The following is a 23,416-nucleotide window of genomic DNA, read 5'->3' as shown; positions in this document are numbered from 1 at the left end:
TCATTTCTAAATTTCCAAATAATTACAAAATCACACTTTGTTCTCTAATTTTCCAAAATTTATATGAAAATAAAAAATCTAGAAAATTATAAAAAAATGTTTTTTGATTTTCCTATACAAATTTTAAAAATTGGAAAACAGACATTTTGTAATTATTTGAAAAATTGAGAATGGAAAATAAAACTATTTTCTACAAGTGAATAGTGACAAAACTACTTTATTTTTTCCCAGTTTTTTATACTAATGTTGCAAAAATGAAAAAACGAATGTTGAACTCTTTTTTAAACTCTTTGAAAAACTAAAAATGAAATATAAAAACTGTTTTCCAAAACTAAACAGGCCAATTGCCCCCACACTAATAAACATGGGTCTGCCAATGCAACTAAGAATGGATTAATCATATATGATGTATTGATGTCAAATATTGCACAACACACTAGTAAAGACAAGCTGTGAAAGTTGAGAAGAGAGAATGAGTCAGAGATTTGATTCAAATCCATCCCTATCAGCAGATGGCATGCAAACTATGAAATATAGGATTCAAAGACTGGTATAGCATGAGGTATAAATGTGATCAAACTAATGGGCCTAAAATGCTATGACTTTTTTGCTGTCTGCATCACATCAAACTCAAGCAGAATAATATGATGATCAATGGCATATTCACAGAAGACGCTTTAGACACGCAGACATCTCTAGTGCAACTGAAGTACATAAAAAACATACACAAAATGTGAGTGAAACCCCACACAAAATGAGAAAAGGAAGTATACAAGGGGTTCAGAACTAGCTGTAGTCTGTAAAGTTTAGACAAGTAACCATACCTGCAAAGATCCGGAAGGAGGCATAGGAATGCTTATCCTCGTAACTGGGATGCCGCCTTTTGCAATTGGTGCCTGAAAACTTTTTCTCTCCACAGGTGTACACTCAGAATTGCTAATTGATCCATGTCCACTTCTACCCTTAGGTCCCTCCCAATGCACGGAGGCCCTTTCCTCCTGATTCTGAGAGGGTGATATTGGTTTTCCATCCTTCGGAGTCCATCTCTTCTCCTCATACCTGGGCAACACATGGGGTAAAAATAAAATGTAAGTACCCTTGGCCTTAAGCCTACACCGAGTCTTACATCAAAAACAAAGAAATGCACAAATTTGACAAGATAAAATCTACTCAATAGTGATGAGCCTTCAGGCACATACTTAGCACGAATGAAATTTTCAATTCCAACTCTATCATAATTTGGGGGAAGCTCAGCTTCCCAGTAATTGTTAGCCTTCTCATTCCCCATAGCTGTATAAAGAAAGAAACCTTGCATTAATCCTGAATTAAATTGAACACCATAAAGATTCCAATCCAACAAATAGATAGGCTTACATTGAATAAATGCAACCTGCTCTGGAAGCCAAGTGTCCAGTGTAGCAGACCTCACCTGCAGCAACATCCAGTAAGATTACAATGTGGAATTGTGGAATCCATAAAGCAAGAAATGGTAACTTACATAATCGTCAACATGCGCGTGATTAGGAATACCAAACACTCTAGATGGGAAAAAATTATATTATAACTAACAATTAGGAATTTGTCAAATCAACTATTGGCTCCTATAATCCAAATAGTTGCAGATAAGAATGTGTGATGGAGGATACCTTCCAGACAGTTCTGGTCATTCATATTTCTTTTGAAGGTTTAAAAACCAGGGCTTTTATATTAGTTTGGGGATGTTTGTTTATTCAGAAATTTTTAATTGCTATGGGTTATTTATAAAGGGCAGGGCAGCCCGGTGCACAAAGCTCCCGCGTATGCGGGGTCTAGGGAGGGGGCGGACCACAATGGGCCTACAGTACATAGTCTTACCTTGCATTTTTGCAAGAGGCTGTTTCCATGCCTCGAACCCGTGACCTCCAGTTCACACAGCGACAACCTTACCATTGCGCCTAATGGTGGGTTACTTTGGGTTATTTATGATATTCTATTATTTTGTGGTTATATTGTAATTTTTAATAATTTACGTTTGGGGTTTCTCAGTTGCCTATAAATATAGGCTTGTGACGTAAGGTTAAGAACCTTTTGATGATTAATTGAGTTTCATATTAATCTCTCTCTCCCCTCACGTCTTCTTCTTCCTCCTTTATTTTCCCCCCCTTCTTTCTTCTTCCTTCTTCTTCCCTTCTCCTCTGCATGTTCCTCTCTCTGTTTTGCTTTATTTTCTATTCTGTTTCAAACTCTCTTCTGTTCTGCAGATGTTTTTCCCTTCTTCTCCCTTCTTCCCTTCTTCTCTCAGGTTGTTGCCCTCAATTCTTTCTCTCTGTTTCTATCTGGGGCTGTCCTACATCAATTGGTATCAAAGTCAACCCCAATTCTCCACCATCTGCACAGCAATTACCTTCATCCTAGCCAGTCAGTTGCTGCATTCTGAATCCAGTAACAGTTACACATACAGAGCCCTTCAGAAAAATCCCCAGAAACAAAATCCTAACCTTTTCCCCTTCAGTGAAACACCAGAAAACTAAACCTTAACTCTTTTCCCCTTCAGAAAAACCCCAAGGGAAAGAAGTCAATGCTGTGACAGGGAAGATAGTAGCAGATGCATAGAAGGTGACCAAAAAATGAGGATTCATTGCTGCTGCAAAGAGAGGACTCCAGCAGGAGCACCAAAGCTAAAAAAAATGTCCAAAGAAAGTTACAACAACAACAAAAGGGAGAAAAAATAAGGAGAGGGTGAGAAAAAAAAAAAAAAAGCAATAGGGAGTGCTGCTTCAGCTATTTCAAAATTCTCACTGGAAAGAACATTAGAAAAAAGTCCTTCATGTCAATTCACAACCACTACTGCCCTACCAGAATTTCTTCTCTTCAGAACTAATCAGCTCTGCTTTGAACCTTTCCTGCTGGAAGAAGAAGAAGAAGAGGAATAAGAAGAAGAAAAAAAAAGAGTTTCATGCCTCATCAAAACCCTTGCCGGAATTCTTTCTTGTCAGAACCAACAACCATCGACAGCATCTCCTCTGCATCACTGAAATCTGCCCTGCATAGACCCTTCTTCCTATAATCAACTCACCTTGCATCACCTGAAATGCCTCCACCTTCACAGCTCTTCCAATGTCACAACCCCTTCGACTGTCACAACTTTTAGTCACCAAAAGCCCTAAGCCCCTCCTATTTTTTATCCTTCTATTTACAGTCTTACTACTTAAGTTGCAAATTCTCAATCCCTTTATTTTCTTTAGAACCTGGCTTGATTTCCTAAACCCATTTACGCCCACACCATCCAACCCAACCACCCATAGCCACTGGCCCAAGTCTAGTTATACTAATCAGCGAGAAGAGAATTTAAATGCTCTTAAGATGTTCATATATGGCATGAGAAACTGAAGATAAAGCTGCAATATTTTAACTCCTGAGTAATATTTTGACTGCAACTGCAAGATTTTGATTGTCCAAGGAAAATTAGATGTTGTGAAAATAACGCCTCTTACAACAAATACACAGCGGAATAACAATATTGTTGTAGAGAATCAAACATGCACTTGCAACAATCTAAATGGTGATAAACATAATATATCCACAACCACAGTAGTATAAAGAAAACAATAATAAAGGCAACGACACCAGGAATTACGTGGTTCGGAAAAGCCTACATCCACGAGAGCAACCGGCAAGAGATTTAACTATGAAGATCAAAGTTTACACACTACAATGATCTTCTGTCTTCTCTCACCTCTCTCTTGTATCTTGCACAATATACAACGTAATATATGTATATATAAGCCCCCTCGGAAGTTTCCCCCCGAAACCCAACCGAAATAACGTCCAAACAACTCAAAATTCAAAATCTGTGTAGTCTTGTACCGAGCCAAACAGTCGACAGTTTTCCTGAAACTATCAACGGTTTTAGATACCGAGAGAAGACTTTCTAAAAACTCAGCCAAACCGTCGACAGTTTTCCTGAAACCATCGACGGTTTCCCTCTGCTCTGCTGCACCTTGATTTCCTTTTCATGTTTTCCCCTAGTGTGTGAGACAATTCACAACAAACTCCACCTTGGCAAACATACGCCCCTTAGGAGAAACCGAAAACATGCTCCACCTTGAACTTGGGACGTTAGGTTGGGACCACCTCCCATCTAACAACTGGAGACAAACACCAAGTCCAAGCAACGCCGCTTGAACTTGCCGATGGCAGTTTCAGCTTCTACCATCAACCCCGATACAGTTGTAGATGCAATACCTGAAGACTTCACCCTAGGCTTCCAACAAGACCTTCCCACAATAGTAAACACAAAAGTTGCTACAAGTCCTATATCACCAAAGCCCCTTTTATAGTCTTCAACAAAACTAACAACAGACGGTTCACTTTGTTGCCCGCTGAAACACTCCATTACACAATCACGGAGGACCTTTGACATATCTCGGACATCATAGCCCGTCCTTGGGTACCAAGCGGTAGACATTCCATATTGATTCTCCACAGAACCCCTTTGAGACGGCAAACGAAGTCTCCTTGCTGTTCCATCCATAAAGTCACCCTGAGATAACACCAATCTCCCTGTAGCTCTATCCATTCGAATCAGCAAACCAAGACCCATCTTGGCCGTACCCAACACATTCATGTCAAAACCTTTCAACAGAATTCCCAACTAATTAGCCTCAATTAAAGCATTTCCAACCAATAAAATGTTATTCACATACAACAGATACATCACTTCATACATCACTATCACCCTCTTCCCAACTGAAAGCCTCACCAATTTATACCTAAGTGATGGTCTGATAGTGTACATGGACCCACTGTGATTCTGCTAGTCTCCCAAGCTGAAACTCCTGCAATATGAACTATGTCATTTCTGCCCTGAGTCTGTTGCTCCACCTGCATCACATGCCCATTCATACCGTGATACTATTGGCCCAAGTTAGAACTCCTCGCATTTCTGCCCTGAGTCCCTAACTCCACCTAAATAACATGATTGTTGCCACTTCATTTTTCTGGCATTTGTTTCTCTTCCTTTACCTGAGTACGCTGCCCCATGACTTTATCACCAAAAGTCATGTCCTCGATCACCCCTTTATATGCCACAAGATCATCCAGCTTGCACCCACCTTTCTTACACCCAAAAAGATGTATTATCCAGATATAACACCAAACCTAAATCTTCCATCACTAGAATAATGCACCAGTGGACATCCACTCACAACCAAGTAGTCTACCACAAAACCTGCCCACAATTCACTTGCAACTTTCCCATCTAGTGATACCTTTGGCGATCGGTCACACGGAAAACGCGCCATACTCACTGACTTCACCAAGAAGTACCTTGCAAACCTGCATATGATCTGCCCTGCTCACAAAACTCCTTGAATGAAACTAGCGTACTCAGCCCCAATGTTTGACTTGAGAATCTCTCTCTCGGTCTAGTTCTCCACCTCATCCACTGCATGAAGTACACCAAGACCCTTCGTGATAATCCCACGAAATACATGTCTATCTCCTGATGCTATCATCATTAGTTCCCAAACATCTGAATACATGTAGTCACCCATATGCTTTAACCGCATATGCCACAAGATATCCGACTCAGATTCAACAGTTGGAACTCCACCTACAACTGTAACATCCCGTAGTGCAGAGATATTTCCCGCTACTTTTTCTCCTTTCATCACTATCAAGTTAGCTTCACACACTTTCATTTCTCCACATTCAGACTCGTAATAATATCCATTACGGTCTAAAGTTCCCAATGAAATACTATTCTTCCTTAGATCCGATTCATGCTTTACATCACATATAGCTTTTACAACATCATCATATATTCTGATTTTGACATTTCCAATAACAAACATTTTGCATGAAATATCATTTCAATCAAAATACAACCAGTATAAACTGACCTGTAGATGTCAAACCATTTTCTAGGCTAAAAGCATCCGGTATCTAAGATCCAAAAATCACCCATGAAGCACTCTGAACCCGTTGAAACACATAACATTTCTCTATCACTACATTTTGAGTTTTCCTCCACTACACTTGCAGATTTTGACGAACCCTTAGACATATATCGGCATTCCTGTTTTCACCAAACTAATGCCAAAGAATTCTCATCCAAGACGTGATACAACACGTCCTTAGCCAAACAAAAACAAATGATTGCTCCCAATTCATTCCAAGTCGCTGCAACCATGCTATTCGGTTGAATTCCGTATAAACCTTTCACCATACCATGTTGCACTACAAGATCCTTCAATTCAGAGGCCATACAACACACTCTAATACCAATTGTTGTGAAAGTAACGCCTCTTACAACAAATGCACAATGGAATAACAATATTGTTGTAGAGAATCAAACATGCACTTGCAACAATCTAAATGGTGATAAACCGAATATATCCACAACCACAGCAGTATAAAGAAAACAATAATAAAGGCAACGACAACAGGAATTACGTGGTTCGGCAAAGTCTACATCCACAGAGCAACCAGCAAGAGATTTCACTATGAAGATCAAAGTTTACACACTATAATGATCTTCTCTCCTTCTCTCACCCTCTCTCTTGTATCTTGCACAATATACAACGTAATATATGTATATATAAGCCCTCTCGGAAGTTTCCCTCCGAAACCCAACCGAAATAACGTCCAAACAATTCAAAATTCAAAATCTGCGCAGTTTGTACAGAGCCAAACCGTCGACAGTTTTCCTGAAACCGTTGACGGTTTCCCTCTACTCTGCTGCACCTTGATTTCCTTTTCATGTTTTCCCTTACTATGTGAGACATAATTCACAACATTAGATTTTCTCCGCGAGATCAAAAATACTGACGAGAAATTGGATCTGATCATGATAAATTGAAGATTTGCTGAGATTTTCAGACTACTAGTAAGGAGTTGGTCCAGCAGCATCAGTCTAGATTTTCTAATCTTACTGACATTCCTTCCAGATTAGCTGGATATTTTGAAGTGTTAGTGTGAGTAACCGACCGTCACTGCAAAATTTTCGTGCTAGTCTGATAATCCAACTTCAAGTATTGGATATATATTTCTGGAGGATATTGCTTGTTTCAATGAAGCTTCTTCCAAGAGAGAATTCATAGATTGGCTATTGGCTGTTTCATCTTGATATTTATTTGGAGTACGATGAGACGTGGGAAACAAGGACAAGATTTGCATCTTATGAGCATGTGGGCTATGTGGCTGAGTGGTGGAATAAAATACAATACAGCAAATACAACAAAGTAAAACTCACTAGCAGAATTTTTACCCAACTGTTACGATGAGATATCAGTAGAAGAAAGAGTTATTATTTTAGGGAATTTGCCCCCAACTGTCAGGAGGAGATCATCTTTCATATCAATAGAAGAAAGTGTTCTTATTTTGGACAACATGAACTTCCAGTCTCAAAACAACCTACCAAGGATTGAATAGAAATTATTGCTGTTATGGACAACACATATGAATACGATGACATGAAAGGGGAAATTGCAAGTGAACCTAAATTTATTATAGTAATGGATTATCAATGGGGAAATGAAAGCATGATGTAATCCTTGAAAAGCACACAAATGAAATGGAACAAAATGTCCAAGATGTAGAAGGCTTCAAGGAGCAAGCAACAAAATTCAATATTAAAATTGGGAATTCAATTCAAAGCAAGTGCCTTTTGAGGGTGAAATTGTTGAATATTGTGATGATTTTGACACAGACCCCAAGTCTTGAATAATCTTCCAAAATGTAAAAATTCTACAACTTTGACTTTATCAGGATTGGGAATCTAGAGGAGAGTTTCAATAATTTGTTGCTGATATTTGCATGTCAGTTGAAAATGGAGTGTGCAAAGTTACAAGTTGAATGGGTCATGGATATATGTTCCCAGTGCTTGTAGCGCCATTGTAAAACTTGAGTTCGAGTTTTCTTTTAAGAAGGGGAGTTTGATGGAGGATCACTTGAGGATACTTCTAGCGACCATATTTCATTTGAAAATTTAAAAATTAGGAATTTTTTATTAGTGTGGGGATGCGTGTCTATTCCATTAATTTTTAATTACTTTGGGGTTGTTTTACGATTTTTCATTGCTTTGAGGTTATTTCAGAATTTTTAATAGCTTATCTTTAGGATTCTTAGTTGCCTATATAGGGTTGTGATGTAAGGTTAAGAAGCGTTTTGATGATTAATTGAGTTTTATATTAATCTCTCATTCTCAGCAGCCTCTCTCTCTCCCTCCTCCCATCTTTTTTTTTCCTACTTTCTTCTTCCCTCTCCTCTCCCCTTCTCCTCTGTCTGTTTCTCTCTCTATTTGCTCTATAACTCTCTGTTGTTCTGCAGCTGTTTCTCCCTTCTTCTCCCTTAACTTTCTTCATCTTCTCTTCTTCTCCCTTCTTTCTACTTCTCTCTGTTTCTTCCCCCTCAACTCTCTCTCTATTTTTGTCTGTTGCTGTCCTACATCAACAGGGCACAGAGAAAGCCCAACATACGTGTTCACCCACCATTCAATTTTGAGTCACTTGAGTGTGTGTGCCCACGTGAATGCTCTCGCATCAGCATGTGTGACTGCATGCACATGATTATAATTTTTTTCTAATAATGCCCTGGAACAATTCTCTTTATACACATTTCATCCTTGAAAATGGCTTTACCTAATTTTCTATGATTATCCATGAAGAATTATCTTAATACTCATTTCATCCCAAATTGTTTTTAAAAAGAATGTAATTTTACTTTCTCTTTCAGATATTACCCTTAAACAGTCCTAATATCTATTTCATCCCCCATCATAAAGGTTGAAACTTAAAATTTTGCACGTCAAAAGTTTGTGCCTTGGTTTCCATTTTTAATTGGGAAATGCCATGTGCAAATTAAAAAAAAAGCCTATATCGTTCTAAAGTGAACAAAGCTTATTTTAGAAAATCTTGCAATTTGATAGTTTCTACAATATTTTTTCTGAGAACCCAGTTTCTTTCAACAAAAGAAGCTTAGCATGGAAAAGGAATAAAAAAAAGTGAAAAAAAAAAAAACATTATTATAGTGAGTCCTCAACAATAAACCATAAATAAAAAAATAAGAGTAATGCTAATATGGCAAGCTTTGTTTGTACCCCACGCAACAATTATTTCTTGTTCCTTGTCGTCTCCTACCTCCTCCACATCAATGCTAGCATTGAAAGACAAATATGCAGGCATCACAAAATCACATTTCAAAATTTCACCATTTGCTTGCCCAAATGAACCGGAACCACCCCCCCCCCTCCCCCAACAAAACCCCGAAAAAATGATCCCCGAAGAATTTTATTTTCACCAATTTCGCCATCAACTTACATTATAGAATTTTCTTGAATTTTAAGCAGATATCTGCTTCAATAATAGTTAAATAATCCATTTTGCACCTAACTATGTAATTAGAAAGCCAAATCATCACCTTTGATATGTGGACCCCAAGACTTCTGTGAATCCCAGAACACTGCATGCATATGAAGATGCCCAGATTCACACTAGCCCATCTTGGTCCTCTGTACAGCAAATAAGTCATTATCAGCAAACTCAAATAGACAGAAATGAATCAATACATCAATTGAAACATGGTAAATCCACAAACAAATCCAACAAAGATTTGTTGATTTCTTTCAAGAATTGTTTTATTCATTGCTATTTAAAGTCAATTTAGATCATTTTTTTTTTAATCTGTTTGCTTACTTGGCTTTGCAGTCAGCGCATTCCCTATTCTCTGGCAATTTAAGAAGCCCCTCTAAGATCTGCAGAGGATTACAGCAATCATTTTTCACAAGTAAAGGAAGTGTATGCTAAGGAGCGCAAGGGAGTGCCAACCCATTTACAGCAGCAAAAAAAAAAAAAAATGATTAAAAATCAAAATAAACTCTAACCAAGCAGTGAGGTCTGGTGAAATTTTCCACAAAAACAAGTATTCAAAAAATAATCTTTTAAGTAAATTAAAGAAAACATCTAATACAGAAATCAACACATGGATGAAAGCAAGCATTTTATGTGATGATCAAGCTAACCACAGGTAACAGTTCAGAGGCTCAGAAGCGAAAGGTCACTTAAGAAGTAAGCACAAAAAATAAAGCAGATTGACTACTAAGGTCATAAATGAATGGAACAAAACTCAAAAGCTAGACTGCCTTAGCCTGACACTAATGAACATACACATGCATCAGACCAAACATATTGCCAGCTGCATGTATAAAAGAAGCTCGCTTGTGATGTGGTCAGGCTTGTTGTATACACCCACTTAGAATAGTTTTAGGCTTACAGAAGAACATCCCAGTAGCAAAGTTATGAATAATCCAAAGTTGAAGCAACACCTATTGAATATGACATCATCCAAGTGTCAACACTTATCGAATATGAATCGAATATTCGATTCATCTTCTACTCAGCAACTTCCGGATGCCACAGTGGAAATGAGAAATGACCAAGCACTAGCCTGCAAAGAAAATGGAGCCATAGCATGGTTGCATGGTCCCCTATAATTTGATATGCTCTCAGACTGAAAAAGACAATGCATTTCAAGCATATGCAAACTTGCCATAAATCAACCATGGAGTTGAATAGCTAACAAAGATTATAAAAAGTGCAATAAATGAGCAAACACTTGAAAAATGATAGTCGGCGACCAAAGCTGTAGGCCCATCCAAAGAAGAGGAAAATACTCAAAGACCCCCTCAACATTAGGTTCACCTTCGGTGCATCTCCACAAGAAACTAATATGCCTGACCTTCTTTTACCTTTTTAAATTTTATATCTTTTTTCCCCCTATAGGTAAATATGCACAAAGATATTAGAAGTGACAAGAAGGTGCAACCCAAAGACAAGAAATTAATTTAAATAAATATTACATCCACAAAAATCAATGCAGCTTGACTGCAACAAAATACTGCCCCCTAAACCCAAAAAGAAGTGTTTTAAACCAATTATCCTTCACTTTATTGGGAGAGCTATAAATACATTCAAAAGCCCTACGGTTTCTTTCCCTCCAGAATAACCAACAAATGGTGAAAGGGATCATATCAACAATGCTTTTCCTTCCTCTCCTCTATTCATCAGTGTACCCCTCCAAGCCCACAGCTCCACAGTAACAGATCCAGCCTCTACCCATTTAATCCCCCAACATGGCCAATGCACACTCCCACAGATTCCAAGTCCAACTGCAACCAACCATGAGGTGCTACACCGTCTCTTCTTCTGCTCTCAACAGAGAACATCTGTTTACAAGCATAATCCCCCTTTTTGCAGATACTCGAGAATCAAAATCTTTCTACTAGCAGCTTCCCAAGCAAAGAGAACAGCCTCTCCCAATATTATTCCACAGCTGCACCCCATATAATTCCTTCTCCTCTTAATTGTCCACCCATTGTGATCCCTCAGAATGCTCCCACATTTAGCTTCAACCATGACCATCCACTACTCCTTTTCCACTATGAATCTCCACAACCATTTCCCCAACAAGGCCCTATTCAAGCTGGTCAAATATTCAATACTCACCCCTCCCTCACATATCAGTTGTTTCATCACCTCCCACTTCACCAAATCGTGCTTAAAAACCTCTGTACAGCTGCCCAAAAGAAATTCTTCTGAATCCCTTGAAGCCTCCTTGTCAACGAGCTCAGAATCAAGAAGAGAGTCTTTCAATACACAGCAAGTTGGACAAAGTACATTTAATGGGAGTGATTCTCCCTTCTTTCTTTAGATAATTGCTTTTCCACCTTGTCAACATCTTCTCAAGTATTTCCATCCCAATATCATATCCTTCTCTTTAAATTTAGCACCGCATCATTTGGCTTCTCTTTGGTGTCTGGGGCAGGGGAATTTTAGGGAGGTGAGATTTTCTTATATTTAGTGCGATTGGCATTATGTGTTAGTGTTGGTCCGTGTTAGTTTTCTCTCTCTTGTTTTGTAGTTTTCAGGCTGTTTCTTCGTGTTTTTTATCCGGATTTCCAGACTATTTTAAGGAGATGTCTTATTCTCCTAGCTGTATATTCTTATTCTATTAATGAAATTCTTCTTTTACTATCAAAGAAAGAAAAATCTTTAAATTTAGCACCCAAGAAGAAGCCCCAGATAAGTTTAAGGGGACGCTCACCCCAATCTTGTACCCCAGAATTTTGCAAGCCTTTCACTTTCAACCCCTTCCCCAATACCAGCCACATTTAAGCGGCCTCTATGAGGGAACCCAACCTTGGCAACCCAAGGGATTGCTAGGGCATGAGCCTTTGGGCCACAAGCTCGTAATCACAATTGTATTAGTGAGCTAATTATGTTCTCATGAATGGGAGATCATGCTCAAAACATGCTTTACATAAATCAAATGGTTAAAAAAAAAGCCCAAATCAGGCTCGATACTAATTATCAATCAAAAATTTGTATCCATTTTTCATGATATTATGCATGGATCGAATATATCATGGCAAATTCTTCAAAAAAAGAAAAAAAAAATTGTGTCTTTCACAATCAAATCTAATAAGTGAGTTTTCAAGTGAAAAAAAGGCCAGTCCGGTGCACAAAGCTCCTGCGCATGCAGGGTCCGGGCAAGGGGCGGACCACAATGGGACCCCACATGCGCGGGAGCTTTGTGCACCAGGCTGCCCTTTTCTTCACTTGAAATCTCACTTATTAGATTCGATTGTGGAAGGCACAATTTTATTTTATTTTTGAAGAGCCATGATATATTTGATCCATGCATAATATCATAAAAAATGGATACAAATTTTGGACTGATACTTAGTATCGAGTCTGATTTGGTTTTTTCTTTTTTTTAACCCTTTGGTTTATGTAAACATGTTTTGAACATTATCTCCCATTCATGATAACATAATTAGCTCAATAATACAATTGTGATTACGAGTTTGTGGCTCGATGGCTCATATGTCAATATCGAGTCTGATTTGGTTTTTACTTTTTTTTAACCCTTTGGTTTATGTAAGCATGTTTTGAACAATATCTCCCATTCATGAGAACATAATTAGCTCAATAATACAATTGTGATTACGAGCTTGTGGCTCGATGGCTCATCTGTCCGAAGAAATGATTCATCGAAATAATGAGTCACCATTGAAATTTTGTAGGTATGTTCACTAACTAGAAGGTGCCAAATTGCATATAATCTTCCATTTGATACAAAATTATATGCTTAAATTAGGTAAATTAATAAGTGAATTAAATTAAATTAAATTAAATAAGTAAAGAAACCCCCTCCCCAAAATAGAAAAAATTAAAAAAAAAAAAAGTATACAATTCGGAAATTAAAATATCCTATATTTTCATTAAAAATAATGATATTAAGCCCACTCCACCCCTCAAAAAAAGCAAAAAGAAGAATAAAATTTACTTAGTTAAGTAGTTAGATCAAGTAATCTGAAAATTATTTATTTAATAAATATTTTTTTATAATAAAACAAGATGTGTTGAGAAAGAAAGAAGAGAGATTACAACATAGCACAGACAAGAAGTACTCAAAAAGAATTTAAAAAAATAAAAAGAAAATAGGACAAATAAAATAAATAAATGAACAAAAACAATGATGTTGAAAATGAAGAGATTTATTCATAACATTAGACACATAAAATCAGATGGCTTCAAAAAAGATGAAAAGTGGGAAATGCATAGGACCATACTACATCCCAATTGAAGTTTGGAAATATCTAGGGGGTAACGAAATCATATGGTTAACTAATCTATTTAACACTATTATAAAAACCAAGAAAATGTCAGATGAAGAGGGGAAAGCACATTAATACCGATATACAAAAACAAAGGGGATATTCAAAACTGCAATAACTATCACTGGTTTAAAATTATAAGTCGTACAATGAAGTTATGGGAAAGAGCAATTGAACAAAGAATAAAAATAGAACAAGGGTCTCAGAGAATCAATTTGGTTTTATACCTAGGAGATCGACAATAGAAGCTATATATTACTAAGGAGATTAATAAATAAGTTCAGGGAAAAGAAGCGGGACTTCCATATGGTTTTTATTGGCCTAGAGAAAGCATATGATAGAGTACCCAAGGAAGTTCTTTAATGGGTTTTAGAAAAGAGGAGAGTATGCAATAGATATACTAATTTTATTAACGATATGTATGATAAAGTAACGACTAAGATTACGACTACATGAGGAGAATTAGAAAATTTCCAATCACAATAGAGGTACATCAAGGCTCCACTTTAAGCCGTTATCTATTTGTTTTATTAATTGATGAGCTAATGAGGAATATCCAAGACGAGATCCCATGGTGTATGCTGTTTGCAGATGATATTGTTTTGATTCCTAAAAGCAAGAGTGAGGAAGAATCTAAATTAGAATGTTGGAGAGCAGTCTCTGAATCTAAAGGCTTTAAAAATAAGTAGAAACAAGACAGAATATATGAAATGCAATTTCAGCCTTATTGAAAGTAAGATTAAACTTGATGATCAAGAACTCAGTAACACTAGTAGATTTCGATACCTTGGATCTATTATGCAAGTGGAGGAAGAAATCGATGAGGATGCAATACATCACACTAAAGCAGGCAGGGTAGAATGGAGGAGTGCTTCAGATGTGATGTATGATCACGGAATACCAATAAAATTAAAAGAAAGTTTTATAGGATGGCTGGAAGACCAGCTATGCTATATGGATCAGAATGTTGGGCAATTAAGAAACAACATATTCAAAAAGTAAAAGTGGCTGAAATGTAAATCCTAAGGTGGATGAGCGGTGGGATAAATTAAGGAACGAACATGTTCGCAATAAGTTAATAATAGCACCAATAGGAGATAAGATAAGGGAGAGGCAACTCAGATGGTTCGGGTAGTTAAAATGTAGGCCAAGTAATGCACCAGTGAGGAGGAGCAAGCAAATTACTATAAATGGCACTAGAAGAGGGAGAGCCAAACCTAAAATAACTTGAAATGAGATGGTAAGGGAAGATTTAATAGCTCTTGAGTGGATTGCTGGAAAGTGGTTCATATAGTTGACCCCACTAAGTGGGACTTAAGACCTATTATTGTTGTTGTTGTTTGAAAATGAAGAGTACACAATTTGATGGTTAAACCCAATCTAATCATACTAGCATTGTAGGCATTTAATGCACTGGCAGGGGAGATTAGATAATTGATCCTCATCATTATTATAACAGCAAGGAATCCACGAGAGAGAGGGAGAGAGAGAGAGAGAGAGATCACAAGGACGAAGCATAAAAAACATTTGTATTGAAAGCTTTATAAGGACAGATTGATAAATTAAACAATTCAAAAAATCTTCATATACAGGCACATTTTTTGATAGCACTTAACAGCACCATTAGCAGAGAATCCAGAGATTGTTTTACTGTGGCACCATAAATCATGAAAGGAATAAAGATACATGCACTTGCAGTTAAGCTAAAATTGAGGATGTCTTTTAATCTTTTCCTCTTTATAAAGTGTTCTGTATTTATGAACAACTCAAAAAAATTTCTCCTTGTGTCATTGGCATATTCAGTCCATCTATCCATGTGATCCAGCTTATGTTCATTGGAAAGAGATTGAAGTAATGCAAAATTTGTCAGCGCAAATATTCAGCAAAGATTCAGTTGGTTCCCCATCTAACCAGGAGAGTGGCATTATTGGCGTCTATCCAATTTTCCTTGAATCAAGAGATCAAACCACCAATAAGGGAATTAAATTGGATATTCTTGATTTTTATGACAATGGTGCTCCTAGCAAATTTGATTGTTGGTTTTATTGTTTAAAGAATTATTTTTAGGCATGACATAAATAAAGCCCAAAAAGTTTACTTGGCCAAATCTAAATTAAAAGGAAACTTAATTAGGTTGATTAAGCAACAAGAGATAGTTAGGAAGATGAAGATATCAGGACACAAGAAGAGACGATGCAAGCCATGCAAGAACAATTTGCACCCCTTAGCTAACGATAATGTGCAACTCTTTAATTTGAAGCGAGAAAACATGATTGTAGTCAATTACACTACTAGATGTTATCTTTTAAATACCTGTAAAAAAATGGGATGGCGAGTTTATGATGATTCCTGTGTATACATAAGGACTTAGGCTAGCTACCTGTTGTCAGTTGGGGATTCAGTTCAAGCTGCCAGTTTAATTGAAGAGGATATGCAGCATAATCCTCCTAGAGCTGCATCAATTCTATGGATTTTTTCCTGAATAAGAAAAAGAATTATATTACCGACAGAACCAGAAGGTTCAATGAAGGAAGAACAAGATGTGCTCCCAAGAAGAGAGTGAGATGCAGCCAAAATGTCACAAAAGTAATTACAGAAGTGCTGCCCCACCAATTCTTAACAAGATGGGGCGACAGAAAATCCTAAAAAACCTGAACTAATGGACCCACATAGAGGCTAAAAAGAAAGCTTCATCCCACAACAAAACTGGTTAAGCTATGCGAACATTGAAGGTTTGCACATTTGTTTTGACCAATAATGTCCAAACTAGCAACCACGGCACTATACCAAAGCACATTCTCGTTCATTCTTTTACCAAAATTTTCGTAACCCACACGCAATAAATTGCCCACAGCAGGAACAGGCACCCATCTTCAACAAAGCAAGGAAAAAGGGCACTTCAAAGGTGGGTAGCAACCCTACAATGATGGAAAAAGGTGAGCATTCGTTTCATTGGACACACGACACATCACACACACATCAAGCATGAGAGTGGCCTTTTGATCTGAAGCAAATCATGCATGTTACTCCTGTTCAAAGTCACTGTCGAAATAAACATTCATATCCTGAATGGGACCCTTTGATTTGAACATTACTACTGGTGTAGTGCAAGAAAAGGTAATTGAACAATTGGGTAAAAGTGCTCAAGCCACTTGGATGAAGATGGGAAAATGCAGATGAAAAAGATAGTCTACTACTTAAATTTGTGCTCTCCCATGTATTGCCAAAGGACTTGAAGACATTCAAAAGAGGTACTGTTAGGGAAACTTGGGTGAGGAATTCAAATATCATTTGCTTAAATGAGTAGTAGTCAAACAACATGGGTGGTTTGGGGCTCAAATCATTTATCTTATTCAACAAGACTCTACTTGAAGGGAGTTGTATGAAACTGGTCTTTGTAAATAGATAAGAAAAGATTGGGAGGGCTTCCTTACTCATTCACTTTGACGTGGGCAAGGCATTTGGTGTGTGAATGCTCCTTTAAAAACTAAATTACCAGATATCTATTCATTGGTAGTTGGCCCATCTTAAAGACACTTCAATGAGTTTCTAGCATTTCTCTTTTGAACAATAAGATGATCTGGAACATTCTGTTTGAGATGAATACTAAGGACTGAGAGCTGGAAATTGTAGATGAATTTTTTTTTAAGCTGTACAGGGGCTATTCGAGATGAACCCAAGTGGAAGCGAAGTAACACTTACTGGTTATTGCAATGTAAGAACTTACTACAACAAAATGAACAGTCAGAACATAGCTGATGACAAGTTAAATTTTCCTTGGGAGGCCATTAGAAACCAGCGCACCCAACCAATGTTTGTTTTTTCACTTGAGAAGCTGCTTTGGTCCCAGTACTAACCACTGATAATTTATGGAAAAAAAAAAAGACAGTTAATGGATGTTCTCCATGTTAAGAAATAGCTGACACAGTTGATCACATATTATCACACTGCTCTTGGACAAAAAACTTGGAAGGCACGTAATCTGTCGTAGTATGTTGGCTAAGCTCCAAGATTGGTTCAATGGGGGTGACATTCTTACTCTAGAGACTCGATTCATTCTTTTAGAGGATCTGCAGTTGTTTGATAGGAGGTTCAAGCATGATGACTATGAAAATTCCTATACCTTCCTCATCAACATGAAAAGGGACATGTTGATGCCATCCAAAATCTTCCACTTGCCTAGTTGAAATGCACCACCAGTTCCTTTCTTATAAAATGTAATGAATCCTCTTATGGTGATGGCCTCCTTCGTGCTAATGGAGTCTAGTTCTTTTTAACAAGGAAGAATTAATGTAAGACAGAAGCCAGGTATTGGTTTGAAACAATTTGACACTCTTTGGAGGCAGGCACTAATTCTGAAGAACAGAATCAAAGGTTTGTTGGGTCCTAAACTCATTAGAATAAGACGAAAAGAATTTGGTATAAAACGTGGCAAAAATGTAGAAACAGCGATAACTTTGAAAAATATAAGGAGGCAAGAAAAGATGCAAAAAGGGCCGTTAGTGAAGTTAAATATAGATCATTTAATAGTTTGTATGATAGATTAGGTACAAAAGAAGGGGAAAGAGATATATTTAAACTTGCTAAAGCTAGAGAAAGGAAGAACAAGGACTTAGGAAATGTAAAATGTATAAAAAGTGAGGATGATATTGTCTTGGTTAAGGACGAAGATATTAAAGAAAGATGGCGAAGTTACTTTAGTAAGTTGTTTAACGAAAACCAAATAGAAGGTTTAAATTTAGAATTGTCAAATGAGAAAAAGACTAAAAATATAAGATTTATTCAAAAAATTAGAGTTAACAAAGTTAAGTTTGCACTAAAAAAGATGAAAAATGGTAAAGCTATGGGACCAGATAACATCCCAATTAAAGTTTGGAAATGCTTGGGTGATAATAGAATTATATGGTTAACTAATTTATTTAATACAATTGTAAAAACTAAGAAAATGCCATATGAATGGAGGAAAAGCACTTTAATACCTATATACAAAAATAAAGGAGATATTCAAAATTGTAATAACTATCGTGGAATTAAACTCATGAGTCATACGATGAAACTATGGGAAAGAGTAGTTGAACAAAGATTAAGGTTAGAAACGAAGATCTCAGAAAATCAATTTGGTTTTATGCCTGGGAGATCTACCACAGAAGCTATTTATCTTTTAAGAAGATTAATGGAAAAATTTAGGGAAAAGAAGAGAGACTTGCATATAATATTTATTGACCTTGAGAAAGCATATGATAGAATACCTAGGGAAGTTCTATGGTGGGTTTTAGAAAAAAAGGGTGTATGTTGTAGGTATACCGATGTCATTAAGGATATGTACGATGGAGTAATGACTAGTGTAAAGACTATAGATGGAGAAACTAGAGAATTTCCAATTACCATAGGTGTACATCAAGGATCTACTTTGAGTTCTTATCTTTTTGCTTTAGTGATGGACCAATTGACTAAGAGTATTCAAAAGGAGGTTCCATGGTGTATGTTGTTTGCAGATGATATTGTATTAATTGACGAAACTAGGGATGGAGTAGAGGCTGAGTTAGAATTATGGAGAGAAACTTTGGAATCTAGAGGCTTTAAGATAAGTAGAAATAAAACAGAATATATGAAATGTAATTTTAGTAATGATAGGAGGAATATTGGAGACAAAGTTAAACTTGATGATGAAGAAATAAGTAGCACTTGTAGATTTCGATACCTTGGATCTATTATGCAAGCTGAAGGAGAAATTGAAGATGATGTAATGCATAGAGTTAAAGCAGGTTGGGTGAAGTGGAGAAGTTCTTCAAGTGTTCTATGTGATCGTAGAATACCCTTAAAATTAAAAGGGAAGTTTTATAGGACAGCTATAAGACCAGCTATGCTATATGGATCAGAATGTTGGGCGACGAAGAAACATAATATCCAAAAAGTAAAAGTTGCCGAGATTAGAATGCTTAGATGGATGAGTGGTATAACATTGAAAGATAAATTAAGGAATGAACATATTCGTGGTAAGTTAGGTGTAGCTCCTATAGAAGATAAGATAAGGGAAGGACGACTCAGATGGTATGGACACTTGCAACGTAGGCCTTATAGTGCACCTGTGAGGAAGGGTGACTTAGTTACTGTGGGGGGCAGTAGAAGGGGTAGGGGTAGACCTAAAATAACTTGGGAGGAGATAGTGAGTAAGGATTTAATATCTTTGAATCTATCAAAAGAAATGGTCCATGATCGCATAAATTGGCGGAAAAGGATTCATATAGCCGACCCCACTTAGTGGGACTAAGGCTTGGTTTTGTTGTTGTTGTTGTTATGTATTATGGATGTTAGGGATTTTATTGTAATTGTTTTAGCTTATATTTCTCTTATAAATAGCCAGGATTATTTGAGCTGGTTCTTTGTAATATATTTGGAGTAAGAGATTCCCACGCCCCCAGCTTAAAACCTCCTGTTTTTCATTTGTATCACGTTCTTCCTGCCTCATCCTTCCTCTTTTCTCTCTTCATCATCTCTCTAGCCCATAGCCCATCAGTGTGCATAGGAAATATTCCAAGTTCATAATATGTACTCATATAAGCGCACAACTTGCAGTATGTGCCATTAAACCTATAATTAAACTTATTGCATCCCTCCCTAGAAAATATTTGAAGTTCAATTGCCAATGCACCAGCTGTCAGTGTCAGCCATATGTTATTCGATCTGACCCAGATATAGCTGGTGTATCATGACTGAGTGATTTTATTATATGATTATAAAATATAAAAGCTTTTATTAGATGACAAACTGCGTACAGATGCCACAACAATATCTAAGTAATCACTTGATACAATATACGCCAATTGCCGAGACCAAATTACAGATCAAAATGACTAACAAGGGTGCAAATTTGCCAGCATTTGTAGGGAGCTGCTATCACATGATATAGACAATTTGCCAATTCAGAAACTCTGACAGTTATAAGCAGACCCAGTTAAAATATCAAAAGGAACAACATTTTTCCTTCAAAGATGTTAACCCAAAATTTTGAATTTGGATTGGACCACTAAATAAAAGTGGGATCGATTTTTAATAAAATAATAAAATAACTTGCAACAGGTTCTGAACACCAATCCAAAATTTTAACATATATAATGAAAAAATAAAAATAAATTGAAGTAAGAATGGGGGGGCCGCCCCCCCCCCCCCACCACAAAAAAAAAAAAAGCCATAGCATTTATGATCAGACAGTGAAGCTTTAAATGGAGCAAAAAAATGTTTAGAAAGTAAAAAGAAGAAAACAAAACAATTATTCAAAAATTCATACAAAATGATCAAAATTATTGACGAATTTAGACACATACTTGTGAATTAGAAGATCAATCTCCGTTTAAAATTGTTATAATTAATCCACAATGAATTAATAACACAAACACATATTTTTTTTCCTTGTTTAAGTTACTTGGCTCTCTAATAGTTTTTTTCATGTCAGCTCTTTGTTCATTTTTCTTTCTGAATCTTCTAGCTTTTTCATTAATGTTTCGTGTCAGCTTTAGATGCATTCATCCTCATTTTTTTCTCAAGCATAGTAAAACTACCCACCGTCCAATCAAATAGAAATGCCTCCAATTAAACCTTCTACCGAGATTCAATTTTCCCAACCCAAATTGCAATATCATCAGGGTTTAAAAAAAAAATTAAAAATACCTGGATCAATCGCGCAATCCCGAGTGTCCCAAAGGAACAAAGGGAAATTAGTTGAATCAACATTCTCAGAAACAATGACGATAAATATTCGCATCAAGCAATCAATCAATCCATAACCCATCTAGGACTAAAGTACAAATGTGAAATCAATCCAGTATCAAATGGAGTAAAGGAAAAAAGAAAAGCAAAATCAAATTTTCGAATAAGATACACGGAACAATTCAACAAAAAAACAAAACAAAAACCTTTCTATGCCTGGCATTGAGCTCCTTGGAGACGTTCGCTTTCTCGTTCATGGTGTAACTTATGCTGGTGAAGACCAAAGTAATTATTCAAACAGACAACAAATCAAATCGGCGAAGAAATAAATAATGCTATCTACCACCTTCCCCTCTCTCTCCCTCGCTTCCTTCCTCTCCTAACCTGCTTGATATCTGAACAGAGATGAGAGAGAGTGAGGAAGAGAGGAGAAATGAGAAATGCTAATATCGTAACAGCGTCTTCTCGAGTCTCGATCTTTAATGGCCTGGCAAAGGTCTCGTTGGGCCGTCACACACACGTGTGAAGGTGATTGTTGGATGTTTTCTTTTCCGGCACGTGTGGTGTTAACTAGGCACGGTGCTTGGTTGGGTTTGAGTAGGCCCGATAAAACAGGCGGATAGGCTGGGTTTGGACGGGTCACTAACGGGTCGGATCATAAACGGTCTATGTTAAACGGATTACACACATGCCAACCCTAACCCGCCTGTTTATTAAACAGGCGGGTAACGGGTCACCTGTTTAAAAATATATAAATTTTTTATTCTAAAATTTTTTAAAATTTCATATAAAATGACTTTTAAAAAAAAAAAAAAAAAACTACATTTTATTTATTAATTTCTAAATAAAAAGAACATAAAAGGTAAAAAACAATACATCCATTTAATGAATATATTTTTTTAAAAATGAAAAATTAAAAAAAACACACACACACACCTCTAAAAATATATAAATCGAAATTTAAATGAGTCCTTTGCGGAGCTGGTCCTCTGCGAAGATGGGGGGAGATTGACGCGTGTGGAGAAGTGGTCTGTGGAGCTGGGGGGGGGGGAGATGGACGCTTGTGGTAGTGGTCTGTGGCGCCTGGAGGAGACGCGACTCGATCTGCTCAAGGTGTGGAGTCGTCCGAGTGGATCGTTCGCCGGAGACAACAACTGGCAGGTTTGGCACGGCGGCACGTAGCAGTGCACCAGTCACCCAAGGAGAGGAAAGACTATCGGAACTGGAGAGGAGAGCTGGAAAGGATTGACTGAGAATCTAAGAGACAGAGAGAGTGAGAGCTGAGAGCTGAGAGCCGAGAGGTCAGAGACAACCCACACGGCCAGACGAGGAGACTGGAGACTAGAGTGGAGAGGCGCGGCGCGGGTTAGGGAGTCGGGAAGGGGAACTTTACTTAGCCTTAGGGTTTTTTTTTTTTTAAGCGTGTGTGATTGTGAAGAGTGAACCGTGAGGCCGTGAGGGTGAGGCATGTGACTGTGTGAGAAGAAGCAGTGAAGCACTAAACTGAAATTAACGGGTCACCCGCTGGGTGACTCGTCCAAATCCACTTAACCCGTTTATAAACTGGTTGGTCCATGACTCGCCCAATTATTAAATGGGTTAACTTTCTTAAACCCGGACCCATTTTAAACAAGCGGGTCCAAGTGACCCGATGGGTTATGACCCGTTTTGCCAGGCCTAGGTCTGAGTTTGTTTCACTCTTGAACCAAAACTAATTCATCTATGCAACTTGAAAAAATTTATAATACATTTTTTATTACAATTTTGGCGGTGTGTGATTTGATTTTAATATAACTAAACAGATCATAACATTAAACTATGTCATTAACTTATATAAGATCAAATATATATATATATATATATATATATATATATCAAGAGATCATTAAAAAGAAGGTAATGTCCATTCATTAAAATAAGAGCACACAAACCTTTACTCTCTAGTAAAATATTTGAAATATAACTCATGCAATCCATTAATACGAAATCAATAGGGAGTTATCCCAAATGTCTATAAAAAGAACTCCCTAAGAAATGTAAGACATCTCATCT

At 37.1% G+C, this 23,416-nt stretch overlaps 1 protein-coding gene across 1 annotated transcript in view; it reads right to left on the bottom strand.

Annotated features, from left to right (window-relative positions):
* LOC131162714 (ADP-ribosylation factor GTPase-activating protein AGD5) overlaps nucleotides 1-21,834 on the bottom strand; it is a 34,839-nt gene extending 13,005 nt beyond the window's left edge. The window contains exons 1-6 of the mRNA XM_058119320.1: nucleotides 21,571-21,834; nucleotides 9,675-9,733; nucleotides 9,400-9,490; nucleotides 1,375-1,429; nucleotides 1,200-1,290; nucleotides 825-1,059 (exon numbers count right to left, since the gene is read on the bottom strand). Of these exons, the coding sequence (XP_057975303.1) occupies nucleotides 825-1,059; nucleotides 1,200-1,290; nucleotides 1,375-1,429; nucleotides 9,400-9,490; nucleotides 9,675-9,733; nucleotides 21,571-21,621 (582 nt within the window). The 5' untranslated portion in view covers nucleotides 21,622-21,834. The remainder of the gene's footprint in view (nucleotides 1-824; nucleotides 1,060-1,199; nucleotides 1,291-1,374; nucleotides 1,430-9,399; nucleotides 9,491-9,674; nucleotides 9,734-21,570) is intronic.
* Between the last annotated feature and the right edge of the window lie 1,582 nt (nucleotides 21,835-23,416).

The sequence above is a fragment of the Malania oleifera genome, chromosome 1 (assembly GCF_029873635.1).
Source record: "Malania oleifera isolate guangnan ecotype guangnan chromosome 1, ASM2987363v1, whole genome shotgun sequence".
Classification (NCBI taxonomy): Eukaryota; Viridiplantae; Streptophyta; class Magnoliopsida; order Santalales; family Ximeniaceae; genus Malania; species Malania oleifera.
Note: the sequence above shows the minus strand (reverse complement) of the source record. Positions and strands in the feature narration are given on the sequence as shown.